Source organism: Castor canadensis, chromosome 13, assembly GCF_047511655.1.
Source record: "Castor canadensis chromosome 13, mCasCan1.hap1v2, whole genome shotgun sequence".
Taxonomy (NCBI): domain Eukaryota; kingdom Metazoa; phylum Chordata; class Mammalia; order Rodentia; family Castoridae; genus Castor; species Castor canadensis.
In genome coordinates, this window is record NC_133398.1 from 13,707,918 (window position 1) to 13,721,912 (window position 13,995).

At 52.2% G+C, this 13,995-nt stretch overlaps 1 protein-coding gene and 1 long non-coding RNA gene across 11 annotated transcripts in view; one reads left to right on the forward strand and one right to left on the reverse strand.

The window, feature by feature from the left end:
- Window positions 1-13,995, reverse strand: part of Dab2ip (DAB2 interacting protein) — a 184,863-nt gene that overhangs the window by 75,025 nt on the left and 95,843 nt on the right. For 5 of the 10 annotated variants that reach the window (XM_074051086.1, XM_074051084.1, XM_074051087.1 and 2 more), the window contains exon 3: window positions 5,873-6,015. The exons of 2 other annotated variants lie outside the window; for them this stretch is intronic. In XM_074051086.1, the coding sequence (XP_073907187.1) occupies window positions 5,873-6,015 (143 nt within the window). Of the gene's footprint in view, window positions 1-5,872; window positions 6,016-6,558; window positions 9,401-13,995 lie in introns of those variants that run through there. 3 more of the 10 variants (XM_074051083.1, XM_074051085.1, XM_074051081.1) reach the window with 1 other exon arrangement.
- LOC141415375 (uncharacterized) lies at window positions 5,248-13,350 on the forward strand. The gene is made up of 3 exons (XR_012440329.1): window positions 5,248-5,608; window positions 11,997-12,148; window positions 13,217-13,350. It is a non-coding gene; the product is annotated as an uncharacterized lncRNA (long non-coding RNA).

Sequence of the window (13,995 nt, forward strand, 5' to 3'; positions counted from 1 at the left end):
TAAAAGAAGGGCAATAAAAATGAGAAAGCAAAAATAAATTGGCTCTTCTATGTGTCCAGGTCGTGTTCTGTGGTTTCCCTCTCCCTCTCTGGAGATGAGGCTCAGAATCACAGTCAGTCCTGCCCCCAAAGGTACTCACACCCCTAGTAAAATGCTAGTCAGGAGAAGATCTGATATGAGGCCTGGCTTTCTTGTGGTTCTCACCTCCATGCTTGAATATATACCTCAGTTTCCCTTGACGTCACAGCCCCTTCGCTGCCTATCTACCCTGCCGTAGGGGAAGAGGACCAGTCAAAGTGCTGTGGAAATATAAGACCTCCTTATAATAATTATTGGATTAAGAATTAAATCTGATTCCCTTGTTGTGGGGAGAGGAGAGAGGGAAGAGCTAGGTAAGCCTTCCATGACAGTAATTAATGAATTCCTTGTCATACCTCATGGAAGGCAGAGGCCCATTTAACATGTGTAGAATCCACCTACACAGAGCCTCTCAGCACTGAGGATGGATGGCCAAACAGAGCAATCAAACTTCCTGCAAAGGGCCTGTCAGAAAATTCAGGAGAAAAAGGACAGGAAGAGAGAAATCTCAAAAAGTAGTAGCACCAGTGGTCATTCAACTTAAGAAAGCAAAATTCAGTCACTGACAAGCAAATAAATGCAAATAATAAAAGAAATGCCATTTTTCTGCCTATCCAAATAACAAAGACTTTTAATATGACATCCAATGTTTTCAGTGGTGTGAGGAAACAGGTAAGCACTCTCAAAAATCACTGGGAGAGTATAAATTATTAGAGGCTTTTGATGATGGGCATTTTTGTCAAGAACCTCAAACTTCATACACTTTGACTTAGTAATTTCATTTCTAAGATGTTATTCTATGAGAAAATCAGAGATGTAGACAAAGATGAATATTCCAAGGGTTGGGGCTGGTGGAGTAGCTCAAGTGATAGAGCAGGTGCTTAGCAAGCATGAGGCCCTGAGTTCAAACCCCAGTATGTCACCCCCCAAAAAAGGTATTTAAATTCCCACATCATTTTTAATAAACAAAAAGTAGGCATAAACTACATGCCTAAAGGATTAAAAACAAGAACAGTCCAAACATATGCTGGAATGATGAACTTTTAAAGTAGATTTTTTGGGGGCATGGCTTAAGTGGTAGAGTGCCTGCTACAAAGGCAACCCTGAGTTCAAACTCCAGTATGACAAAAACAAAACACCCACAAGCACTTTTTGCTTTCCCAGGTGTAGACAGGAAAAGGGTCACGTTGCCCATTTCTTAGCTGTTTCTTTTGAGGTTAATAATGACCTTCCTTTTTTTTGTGGGGTTTGGACTCAGGGCCTCACAGTTGCTAGGCACCTGCTCTACCACTTGAGCCACTTGGCCAGCCCTTTTTTTGTCATGGGTTTTTTTTCCAGATAGGGTCTCAGGAACAATTTGCCCAGGCCTGGCTTCAAACTGCAATCCTCCTGATCTCTACCTTCTGAGTAGCTAGGATTACAGGCATGAGCCACCAGCGCCCAGCAATAATGATCTTTATGGCTTGATTTGCCCCATCAGGAGAACCAACATCTATTATCTCTTTTGAACTTTAGAATGACACTGCGTAATTGTTTGTTGTTATTCCCACATTGTAGATGAGAAAACTGAGGATTACCAAGAAGTGACTTATTCCTACCAACACTAACACTTACTGAATCCTACAAAATGTTAGTCTAGTATCTTTCACACATCATTTTATTCAACAAAATTTTACAAATATTTAAGAAATGTGGAAGACCCAACATTAAGTGCCAAAGAAACAGCACTAAACAGGCCACTGCTGATTAAATATGTACTGAATGCATTAATATTAATGTCTCCAACATTATTATGCCCATTTTGTGGATGTACAAACTGAGGCCCAGAAAGCTTAAGTGACTTGCTCCAGGAATGGCTTCAGAGTCAAAGATCACATACTCTCACCACTCCTAGTGACTGTCTAAGCTGCATTATCATCTGGCCATCACCACACTTTACAGACCAGTCCCTGAGGAAGGCAGGGAAGGACCAGACCCTCCCTATCTCTAGTAGATGAGAAGTGAGGGCACAAACCTCAGCCTGGGTGCCCAGCTCTCCTACACCTACAGTTAGCAACAAAAGCAGGAGAAAAGCTCTACCTTCCACTTCCTCTGTTCCTCACCAAGCTTCCTCTCTTTCCTTCCTCCAAGGACTGTCTCACCCCAAGAGACAGAACTGATTCCTATTTATTCAGGGCTAGTTGATGGTCCCTGGAAGCCCCCCCCCCCAATGCCCAACTTCCAAGTAATCTCCCTCCAGTCCTACGCCACCTGGAATTCCTCCGTCAGTAATATGCAGATGTGGAAATTCCAATAATGCACACATTGCCTGGAAGGGGTGATGCAGCTCTAACTGCATACTTCCCAGCCTTGCCTACCTGTATCTGGTTGCCTGTATTTATGAGCTAACTTTTGCACCAAGCCAACTGGTAAGAATGGTGGGAGACGGGGTAGGGGGATTGCTACTACAGGGGTAGAGACAGTGAACAGTCAGAGGAGACACACTCTCAGCACGTGCGAAGGGTCAAAGTCACCCAGAAACAGTATCAGGCAGAAGAAAAAAGGGATGAGGAAGGCGTACATTGCCAGCTGACCCTCCTGGCTCATCAGGAACATTAACAAATAAATAAGTGACTTGGAATCATCTTCTGGAAAGGCAGAACCACCACATCCTGTATTGCTTTTACCAACATTAAAACAGCCCCGTAAATGAAGTGGTAACATTTCCAGCCTGCAAAATGAAAATGCCTTTGCCTGCACACCTTTCACCTGGAAAACACTCTGGGTAGCGTTCATTTCAGCTATCCAGGAGAAATGATTACCTGTCCTGATGCTTATGGCCAAAGCCTCCAAGGGAGAAAGGCATATGTGAGGGACTCAGGGACTGTGAAGACCAGCTGGGCACCTCCCCAAAGCCATTGCCAGGAGAAAAAGTACAAAGGCTCAAACCTGTTCTGAAGCCCTGAGCCCACCCAGCCCTGGGATGGCCTGACCCCAATCTCATAACCACTCTGCAGCCGGACTCACACCTGGGACCAACTCCTTTCTTAGGGAGCCAAATGATCCCAGCACAGAACCAACTGGTTTCCAACCTCCAGATGAAAGAATTCCAGTGCAAAAGAACCTCCCCAACACAGCAGTTTGCAGAGCACACAGCCAGCGTGCAACAAAGCCTCTTCAGAAGCCATTTAAACCAGACAAATTCACCCAAAGTCAGACTCAAGTGGCTCCCCAGAGAACCCTGGCTGTCCGTCTACATGAAAATGCCAAAGGGAACAGAGCTCATACTTGCTACCCCAGAAGCCCCCACCCACCTTCCCATCCCTGTCCTGGTCCACTCACTGAGGCTGATGTCTCTGCACTTACCCCAGCCCCAACAAGAGGCTTGGTAGCCAGTCGGGAGGGGTTCCATGGAGTGGGGATTCACCTGTCTTTGCACCTAAGCCAAGCCAAAGGCAGCCCATTTCACCCACCTAGACTCAACAGCACAAACACCCACATGCAAATAGGAGGTATCTCTCCACTCACCCAGATTTGACCACAAGATGGGGGGAGGGAGCACCACAGTTGGTGTTACTCCAAGTCAGATAACCCTGGGGACTGCCCCAGCAAAATATCTGCTCATTCATCCCAGCAGAAGCTGGCAAATCTATTCCTGAGCAAAGCAACAAATCAGGAGACCCCAATTCTAGCAAAGCCTGTTTCAGCTTTAAGGCTGGGCAAAAAGGATTTCAAACCCCATCTCTCTGCCTGTCCAATGGAAATCTGTCCTCCCTTCCTGTGCCAGAGAAGCCATCAAGCCAGATTTTGTTTATATAAAATTAATAAGACAATTGCACACCAGTGAAATTCAGCTCCAATCACTACCAGCTACCGTTTACCATGTTTCCAGAAATATGCTTGTAGTTTCTCTCCCAACCCCCATTCTGCCCCCCCTTCAGCATGTAGCAAGGCTGACCTGAGGCTAGGCTGGGCAGGACCCAAGGGAGGTCCTCTTGGCCATGCCTGGACCTCCAGCCAGGGTTGCCAGTCAAGCACTTGCCAGGCTTCTTGGTGCAGCTTCCCGCCAGAGGAAGGTAAACATGACATGCATGCCGCCTGCTCCCAGGAGGGTAGACACACTCAGAGGCTGGACTGCCTGCTGACTCTCCTGCTCCCGGACAAGTACCACATGCACACAAAACCGGGTACGTACACGAGCCCCCGCATGCGGGTGCAGAGGGTCCGGACCCCCGCCAAAGAAAGCGTAGAGAAGGGCATGTTCCTTGGGGGAGAGAGCCGGAGATGGGGGCTGCGCAGAGGGAGGAAGGCAGCAAACCGGGTGGCCTGCCACCCAGACAATAACAAAGATGGGAAGCGAGATTTTCAAAGACGCAGTGGTTGCACCCAGCACTGAGCTCTGGCCTGGCTGCATCTTCCTGTCAAGGCACGCCTGGTCCCCTGGGGCACCAAGGCCATCTGAGAAAGGGTCCTGCCTTAGGCTGGGCTTGGCAGCTGGGGCAGGAAGCCCGCTGCAGCAGTGCTGGGGATCCACTGGAGAGAGCAGCTATGGGCTGATGGAAATGACAGGTCTAGCAATTTTACTGCGATGCGGGAGGGGCACTCTCTGGGAAGATGCTAGGGGTCAGTTAAACAGTCACTCCACCTTGGGCAGGAGTTAGGCTAGAACTTGTACTCTTTTCCTGCTGGAACCTCTGAGAAGGGGAGAGACATTGTCATTCTACCTACGCCTTCCCTACAGGGAGTGCCAACTCACCAATCGTACACACGGAGCACAGCCCTGGGAAGACAGATGCCAGTGGCCTGAGATGTTGGGGCTGAATGCTGAAAAGCCTCCTTGGTGCCTGCCCCTTCTTTCACCTCCACGACACGTTCTAACTGGCACAGGAATCTATCACTGTGCCTGTGCCTAAGCGGGAAGGTGCCTGTGGCCGGCACCAGTCATGGAGAACCTGGACCCCAGAGACTGTGTCCGCCCAATGCCCCCGCATGGACAGGACGGCTTGCCCTTGCGAGCTGAAGCCTGCTCATTGCCGATTACTCCCAACAGGCTGAACTACCTCCTCCCTCTCCTCCTCTCTGCCCCACAAGCCACCTCCCCCTGGAATTTCCACACCTGCTCCCGGCTTGCCCAGGAGAAGGAACATGGAGCAAGAGACACCCCTGGGAGACAGAAGAGAGGGAGGGACTCAGCTGTCCAGGCTGGAGAGGGAAGGGCTTTCTGCCCGGCCGCAGGCTGTGCCCCTGAACTCAGGGCCTGAGCACTGTCCGCTCTGCGCGCCCCAGCCCCCAGCGGAGCACGTGCCCTAGTTAGAGCAGATGTGCCCCCTAAGCGGCCCAGCCCCCTGCTCCTCCCCTCCAGATGTTCACCCTTTTCCTCACCACCGGCACTGCCGGGTCTCGGTAGAACCCAGCAGAAAATGCCTTTTGTATCGGACACCCTAGGACTCCCGAGTATGGGGGATGGGTCCTGGGGGTGAAGGGACCACTTCCGTCCCCACCTCCAGGCACTGCACGGTCCGGGAAACAATGCCCACCTTGGCCAGGCGAGGTAGGACTTCTTGGGGACAGCACTTCCCGCCCGGCTCGCTCCGGGCCTTGGGCACCCTCTTCACAGCACCCTGGTGGGGAGACGGAAGGGACCTCCTCTCGGGCCCCTCGGTCCGAGGTGGCCCCACAAGTTCCCGGAGGACGGCGCGGAGTACCCTCCCCGGGGGAGCGCGCCCGGCCCGGGCTCCGGCTTTGTCCCCGCGCCCTCGGGGCGCAGCCCGGGCGGCGGCGCGGGGAGGCCGGGCGGCGGCGGCGGCGGGCTCACCTCTCATTGTCCGCAGCGGAGGCGGCGGCAGCGGCTGCGCTCCGGAACCCCGGCAGGATGTGGCGGAAGCTGTGGTTGCGGTCCAGCTTGGGCTGGCTCTTGGTGCGCTTGATGGAGCCCTTGAGGCGGCGGCTGAGGAAGCCCTGCGCGCGGGGCGACAAGAGGGGGAAGGGGAGGCGGGGTTAGCGCGGTGGTGGCGGCGGCGGCGGCGGCGGCGGGCCGGGACCCGCACCCTCGCTGGGCGGCCGCGCGGCCGACGGCGGGCCGGGCTCGGGCTCGGCCCCAGCAGCTCGCGGCCCGCGCCGCCGCCTGCCCGCCCGCCGACCGAGCGCCGACGGCCCGGCCCGCGTTGCGCGGCCCAGCCTACCCCGCGCCGCCCGCCGGCCGGCCCAGCCCGCCTCGTCGCCCCCGCCCCCTAAGCCGCTGTTGCTATGGCGACGCCGAGTCGAGCCGCGCCGACAGCAGCCGAGGCCACCCGAGCCCCTCGGCCGCCGGGCGGGCGGGGCAGCGGAGGGGGCGGGGCTGTGGAGGGGCGGGGGTCCCCCGGGGGGCTGGACATTTATCTGCCCCTCACCTCTTCGCGGCCTCTCAGCTGGTCCTCTCGCAACAAAGTCTCACCCCCACCCACCTGAAGGAATCCACGCCCTCCCCCGCCCCGTCGAGGATTGACAAGCGCCTTTCTCCACCTGCGCGGTCGTTGCTCTCAGTCCCTGGTTGCAGAGATGGGGGAAACTAAGGCTGAGAGCAGGCGCGTGGTCCTCTGAGGAACCAGCCGGCCAGCGTCTAGCAGTCCTCTGGTCACCTTTACCCCAACCTTGGCGGCAGTCGTTGGCTGTCTGGGTGGAGCCTGAAACAGTTGTACCCCAGGAGGGCAACCACCTTAGGGACAGGATCTCTAGTGCCCACCTTAGGGAGGGGCCTAAGGGAATGAAGGGCTTCCTGAGTATACTCATTGGGTGATACTTCATAGATTCACAGTCTACCCTGGACTCTGCGGCTAGGGCTTAAAACTCCACCCCACCCCCCAAGAGCAGCGGGGAGGAACCAGGAGGAGAAGGAGACAGGCCTTCAATACACAGGTTGCAGCGCTCCATTGACAGGTGATGAGTAGATATGGGGACTCAGGGGACCACAGCTGGGTCCTGCTGGGCTTGGAACCTGCAGGCAGCTTGAGGGAGGAAAACTGGGGGAGAAGTTGAAGGAGGACACCCTGTTGGAGGAGGACTTCTCTGGGAGGGGCTCTAGGACTCACCCACCACTGCCTCAAATCCAGGTGATCCAAGGATAGAAGATATTAACTTATTTTGAAGTTAGTGTTGTACATAAATCTGAATAGCACATTTCATCTATCACACAATTAAGGGTGAGCTTGGCAACCCTCTCTAGGTGCAGGGGGAGGGGACACTTGCTGCAGACCATGCTCTGTGCTGCTCATGTCCATCCCTGTGGCCCCAGCACCATGCATGACAAGATCAAACATTGGCTATATAAGTCATCTCATGCCACCAACACAACAGAAAATGACAGGAAAACTTTATTTGCAAATGAAGCCTTGCTCAGAGAGGTAAAATGGCTTTATCCAAATACACCCAGCTTTCAGAACTGCCAGAGTTTTCCCCACAAGGCACCCCTCTTTGCCCATGTCTTTGAATTTTCCCTTTTCCTCTCCTTTTCTCTCTACTTTTTCCTCCTTCTCAACCTCTCACATCCATAGAAGACATATCCCTGTGGTTGGTTACCTGTCAGCATTCTACACATCCTCCAAGGCCCACTTGAAATGCCACCTCACCCAAAAGATCTCCCAGGTAGTGGAGTCCAAATGCATCTAACCTCTGCAGCCTATATTACTGTCAAGTTATTCAAATCTGTTGCAGCTTGCAAATATCTTTTGGCATACAGGGTGACCCAAAGACATGGCAATGCAGACTAAGGGGAGTACTAGGCTCTTGAGAGACACCATGAAGGCAGAGACCCACACCTCCATGTAAGCTTTAAGCTGCCCCAACATCAGCGCCACCTGGCTAACCTACATGGGCTCCCACACAGGTATTGTGTCAAGCAAATTCCCCCAGCAGGCTGGTACTTTTCTTGGTTTTTATTTTCACACTGATGAAATTTTCACAATTTTTAAGCTCTTATGGTGTGAAGAACCACACGGCATGTTTCACAATTTATGAAGCTCATTTTGTAGCAATATTGACAGCTTGATCCTATTTCTGAGTTTTAAAAAAGAAGTCCTCTCCCCTCTAGAAGAGTGGGTAGAACATGTGCCACTTCCTCTTCCCCTCTCCTCCCCTTAAAGCTCAGACACCCAATGCTCCTCTGACAGCAGCCTCCTCTTGAAACCCACTTTGAAGCTACCTCCCCCCCAAACCAGCAATGTCCTTGGGACTCGGTACTTTCTATAACAGTCACTCATTCACCTTATTAAAAGCCTCATATACTAGGCACAGGGACCACAACAGGCATGGACACTACAGGGTGAGCAATGTCTACATTTCCAAGATGCCCAGGAGCTCAGATCATGGGGAAAGTGATTTTTCAGGGGAACAGAAAGGGCTCCAGGTGACCTCCACCATCCCACACCTCTGCCCTAGAGACCTTGTGTACCCCAGGGAACCCATCTCAGGGCCCTGTAGACTCATCATCCTTGAAGGAGACTCAGATCCAAAAGGCTGCATTACTGAGTGCGACTAAGGCCCAGAGAGGGGAAGGGGCTTCCTCAAGGTCACACAGCAAGGTTAATCAAGGACCTCAAACTCCAGCCCCTGCTCTGCCCAGACTTACAGATTACTCTCCTTCCTGGGGCTGGAAGGCCCACCAGGTGGATCCTCACCCTGTCCTGCATGAAGAAAGATAGCCTTTTCGTCCCTTCTTGGGCAGCAGCTTCAACCCTGAACTTAGAAAGTGGCTGAATGGTGTTCAAATAAAATCTTACTCTAGGCAAAACTAATCAAACCCACAGCTCTCTCTCTCCTATGTGCTTGCCAGGCAGGTGCTCTACCATTTGAGCCACACCTCCAGCCCAGAAACTCTTATTCTAGCCCCAAGTCAAGGGGCTAGAAGTATATCTACTGCCTGCCTAGCATGTATGAAGCCCTGGGTTCAACCTCCAGCTCTTGGGGGAAGGGGTGTGAAACCACAAGTCAACCTTTAACAGAGTAGCAGTTGGCAAATCATGTCCCTTCTCTCAGTTAAAACAGAGTTCTTGATGTCCACTTTCTGGGCTGCCCTGGGGCCTGCTGATACAGCCCAGTATCTGAGAACTGAGAGGTACAAGCAGACATTCAGGGCTCCAACCCTGCTTCAAAGACTGGTCCCTTTGCCTTGGAGCTGACAAGCAAGACCACTGACCTCTCTGTGAAATGGGTGGGGGCTGCAGTGAGGATTAGATAGGACAGATAACGCTGTTGTGGCTCTAGGCTCAGAGTGTAGTGTACAGTAAGTGCTCAACAAAAGCCAAACATTATTCTCACTCCCGATTTCCACACAAATGCCCAGGCTTGTTTGCAATGCCCTCCCTGGCCATCCCCCAGGCCCTGACCCCTTAGCCATACTACCACTTCCCCATCCCTCTTACCCACCCTCTCCTGGAGGCTGCCTCCCCACCCCCCCAGTACAGCAGCTCAAGCTCTCACACAGCACCTGGGTTCAATTCTTTTTTTTTTTTTTTTCTGATGCTCACTGTGTAGCCCAAGCTGGCCTCAAACTCACAATCCTCCTGCCTCAACCTTTCGAGTACTGGGATTACAGGAATGTGCCACCAAGCCTGGGTTCCTGGGTTCAATTTTTAATTCAGACAACCTATAGGCAAAATTAGTAGGCTTCTCTGAGCCTCAGTTTCTCCATCTATAAAACATGCTAATGATATGATACCTACTTTATGGGATTGTGGGAAGGGTTAAATAAGATCAGACATCACCAGAAAGACAGTAAACATCTAAGCAACCACACACAGCAGCTGCTAGCTTTATTATCACTATTACTGAGGTTGTCTCCACTACAGCCACCTTTTTTTGTTCCAAGGGGTAAGTAACCACCGTGGGCAGGAGTCTATCTGGACTCTCCTAGGACCCTGAAGGCCTCCTGGTAGTGGGGACAGGGACATGAATGAATGTGCTTGCAAAATGACCTTAGAGACACAGAGTGACATCCAGTTTGGAAGTTTTGAGCTCTTTTTAACAAGCACTTTCTTCTAAAGCAACCTCACAGAGACTCCCTGTGTGCACTGTGCAGGGGCGGGCAGGGCTGCTCAGGTGAGGCCTCGGCTTTCATCCTAGGGAGCAGGGACTGAAGTCTAAAGCACAGTGAGCAGCCTCATAGTCCACAGGGACAAGCCTGCTCCCTCCCAGACAGGCTCCCCGCCTCCATTAACGCAGCAGGCAGCTGTGCCACTGTGCTGGTTTCAACTAAGGCCCCAGGGCTTTCGAACAGGCTGTTGTTTCCCAGACCTTGCCTGACAGCTGGGTGTGGCACCTGTGAGGCTTCTGTTGCCTCTGTGGATGGCCCTCACCTGGCCAGACACCTCCTGATACACAGGCCCCCTATGCATCTCTCTGTATCACAGACCAAGGCACAAGCCATACCTGAGACGAAGACAGAAGCCTGTGGGGCCTTTGGCTGGAAGGACTGAATCCTTAAAGAGCCCCCAGTTCCGGCCACTCCCCCACCATCCAGACATCCAGCCCACACCCTGTTCCTTCTCCAGGAGGCTCTCAGTCTTGCTCAGAGGACTCTCAGAATTCCAGACACACAATTGATTCCTTCATTCACCCATTTCAATCAATTCCAAGTGATGATGATGATGATAAATGACCAGCTATCAAGCTCCTGTTCTGCCAAGTCGCTGTGTCCGAGAAAATTCACTGTACACTTCCCACCCCAGGAGGCTTGATACCTCTACTCAGAGTCCTTGGGAGGACACGAGCTTCAGCTACAGAATGTTTGGGGTTTTCAGGATAGGAAGTGGAGGCTCGGCAAAGTTAAGGCACATGCTGAAAGTAGCAGAGCTGTCACGTGGCAGAGCTGGGACTGGACCCAGGAGAATTCTGCCACCTGAGTGGGCAGGATGGGGACACCCTCCCCCACATATGAAACTAACAGCTAGGATCATCCTCTCCACACAGGACCCAGGCAGAAGGAAAGGTATATATCACCATGGGAGCCCCTTGACACTAACAGCCTCTGGGCCACTGTCTCTCTCAATGTGAAGCACCGAGCCTGTGGCCTGGCACACAGCAGGTACTCAGTCAAGCGCACCTTCCCCAACCACAGCATCTTTCCATTGTGCAACTTCCACCCAGGTCTGCCTTTATCACATCCTCCTCTCCCTACAAACTGACCTGGGACACTGCAGGTGAACAGTTGGGCCTAATACCCTTTTGTCTCCCCTTGAGCCCTCAGCTGCCAACCTTAAGACCTAAAGAAGTGCTCAGGATGGAGGCAGAACCCCAGGGGCCCGCCTCCAGCCAGGTCCAACCCCTCCTGTGGCAGTTTCCCAAGTCCAAACCCAAACAGACAAGCCTGCAAGGAGGGAGGCTGTTTTGATAGACATCTCTCTTAATATCTTTCTGGGGTTTTGTCCAAATGCCAAGAGCACATCTAAATAAATAGGAAAGGCAAGGGAAGATCCCATCCAGGTAGCACCACCTCTCAGCCCCAGGAGAGCAGATGCTGAGCACACAGGCTGGAAGGCGAGCCTAGCACCTTGTCAGGCTGGCAGGGACAGAGGATGGGGGCAGTGGGAGTCCGTTTCTGGGTCACGGAGCAGCCAGGCTGGTGCCCATATGACACAAATGAGGCACTCAAGGGCCAGAGGACTCTGGGCAAGCTGGACTTGCCCAGAGTAACTAAGCAGGGCAGTGGCAGGACATGAGCACCCAGACCTTCCTTGTGCTTCCCAACTCTAGCACCCCTAATTCAAGAATCTTCTGGACTCCCCACACTCCCTCTTTGCTAGCCTCAGTCTTCCTATCTGTGTAACATGAGGCTGGAGATCAACTACTCTTTATGCACTGACACTTGATTCTATAAAGTTAGAGCAGATGCTAGGCCCAGGGTGACTGGCAATCTGGGCTTGGCACTAAATACCAAGGAATTCTCTGGCTTTGTCTGTGTCTTTCAGATATGCCATTCCTCCTGCCATAGGCAGGTGCCGTAGCACCATAGGCAAGCTTCCCAGCTTTCCTGATCTCCTCTCCAGGGAAGTCTGCACCATCAATGGACACCTCAACTGGGAATGACTCACTACTGGTGGAATGTCAGGCACTGTGACAGGTGACAGAGGGGAGGCATTTTAAGCCAGGATTAAGTTGGTGCCTTTCTGGTGGCCACCCACTCACAGGCCACCTTACACTCTGTAATCCCATTCCAGTATTCCATTGAACATAAAAGACCTCTACGTTCCACCTTGCCCAGAGAAGGCGTCAGACCATTTGGGTCACACAAAGAGAACCAATTCATGGACCATGAGGGCCCAAAAAGAGGCTGGGACACTCAAGGGTCACTCTTGACTTAAGATGGTACCTGAAAAACAAACCACACCTCACATTCACATGGAGAAATACACAGGACCAGAAATACAGAAGTTCAATGACAGGCATGCAGGCATGCATGCATGCAAATGCACACCAGAAGGGCATGCCCACAAAGAAAGGCATGTGTAATTGAAGCATACACATCTCCTCCACACTGCACCCACAGATGCATGCACACACATGCACATTAACAAACACACACACAAACACACATGCATATACACAAATTAACAAATCCACTGAAATAAGCTCACAGATGTACACCTATACTCAGCTGTCCACGGGCACCCACGAATCACACAGGCCAGTCACACAATCATAGATTCCTGCTTTTAAAGTCTTGTAGCCTGGCAAGAACTGGACACTCCTACCCCAAACATGTCTCCTCCTGCCCATCTGAAATCCCTGTTTGTGCCTGCCTCCATGGAATCCCAGGCCAAGTGCAAATGTCTTCTCCCTCCTCCTGAAGAGGCAGGAGAGCAGAAGGGTCCACTACTCCGTGGCTATGGGGCCTCCCACCAGTGACTGAGCGGCTCTTGTTGTTTCCTTTTACATTTTACATTTTATGTAAAATGAGGACAACCATGACCACTCACTGATGTTTGTGATGGTAATGAGATCACGAAGGAAAGAACTCTGTCCACAGTAACTATCAACCTGCTATCATCAGTGGCATGATCACTTCCACTGGTATCAGTGTTTTCAGTGCTTCCTTTGACTGCCAGAGAATTATCCAGAAGGGCTACCTGAACCAGAAGTCCACTTTGCCCCAGGGACCCTGCTCACGCTCAGATTTCTCTCCTCACAGGCTGGATCTTGAGGAGGTCAGATACATGAATTTGTCTCCCACCTACACTGGACTGGACAGCCCCAGAGCAGGAGCCATGGCAGCCTGGCAGATATTCACAAAGTATTTCCTGAATGAATTAATAAATATTGATGACAACAGAAAATAGAGAGTGTTCTAGGAGGCCTTTTAAAAGATTTCACTAGGGACAATTCCAGTGGGCTTGCTGGAGGAGGAAGCCTTTGAGGGCATTTTAGAATACTGAAGGTGACACAGCAGGTGGGCTTGCTAAGATAAGAGATCAGGGGAAAGCAGGGCAGCCAAAAAGGGCAATCCAGGCTGACTAATGGCCCAGGCAAAGGTGCATCGTAGGGCAGCAATGAGTTGAACTGTCTGGGAGTTATTGCAGGGCCTTCTGGCCTCAACGTTCCACACACCACCCTAACCTAGGCTTATAACCCTTCTCCCCCCGGATGGGGAACACCCAGGCCAAGGGGCCCTTAGGAGCCCTACAAATTGGAGGAGGAAGGAAAGGGGAGTGGCAAAGTGGGAGGGAGAGAGAAGGACAACAGCAAGGCCCAGTGGTGACCTGCCAGTGCCCAGGACTGAGAAGGCATCAATCCCAGAAATCAGACATGCATTCCTGAGGTCTCAGCCCAGGATGTGACAAGCTAGAGCAGCCAGGGAGTGACTCACCGTCCCATAAATCCTCTGGCCCATGGACCCTGGCCTTAGCATAATAAGCCTGTCCCAGAGACACAAATGGCTCACCAGCACCTCAAGGTCTGGCCAGGCTTGGC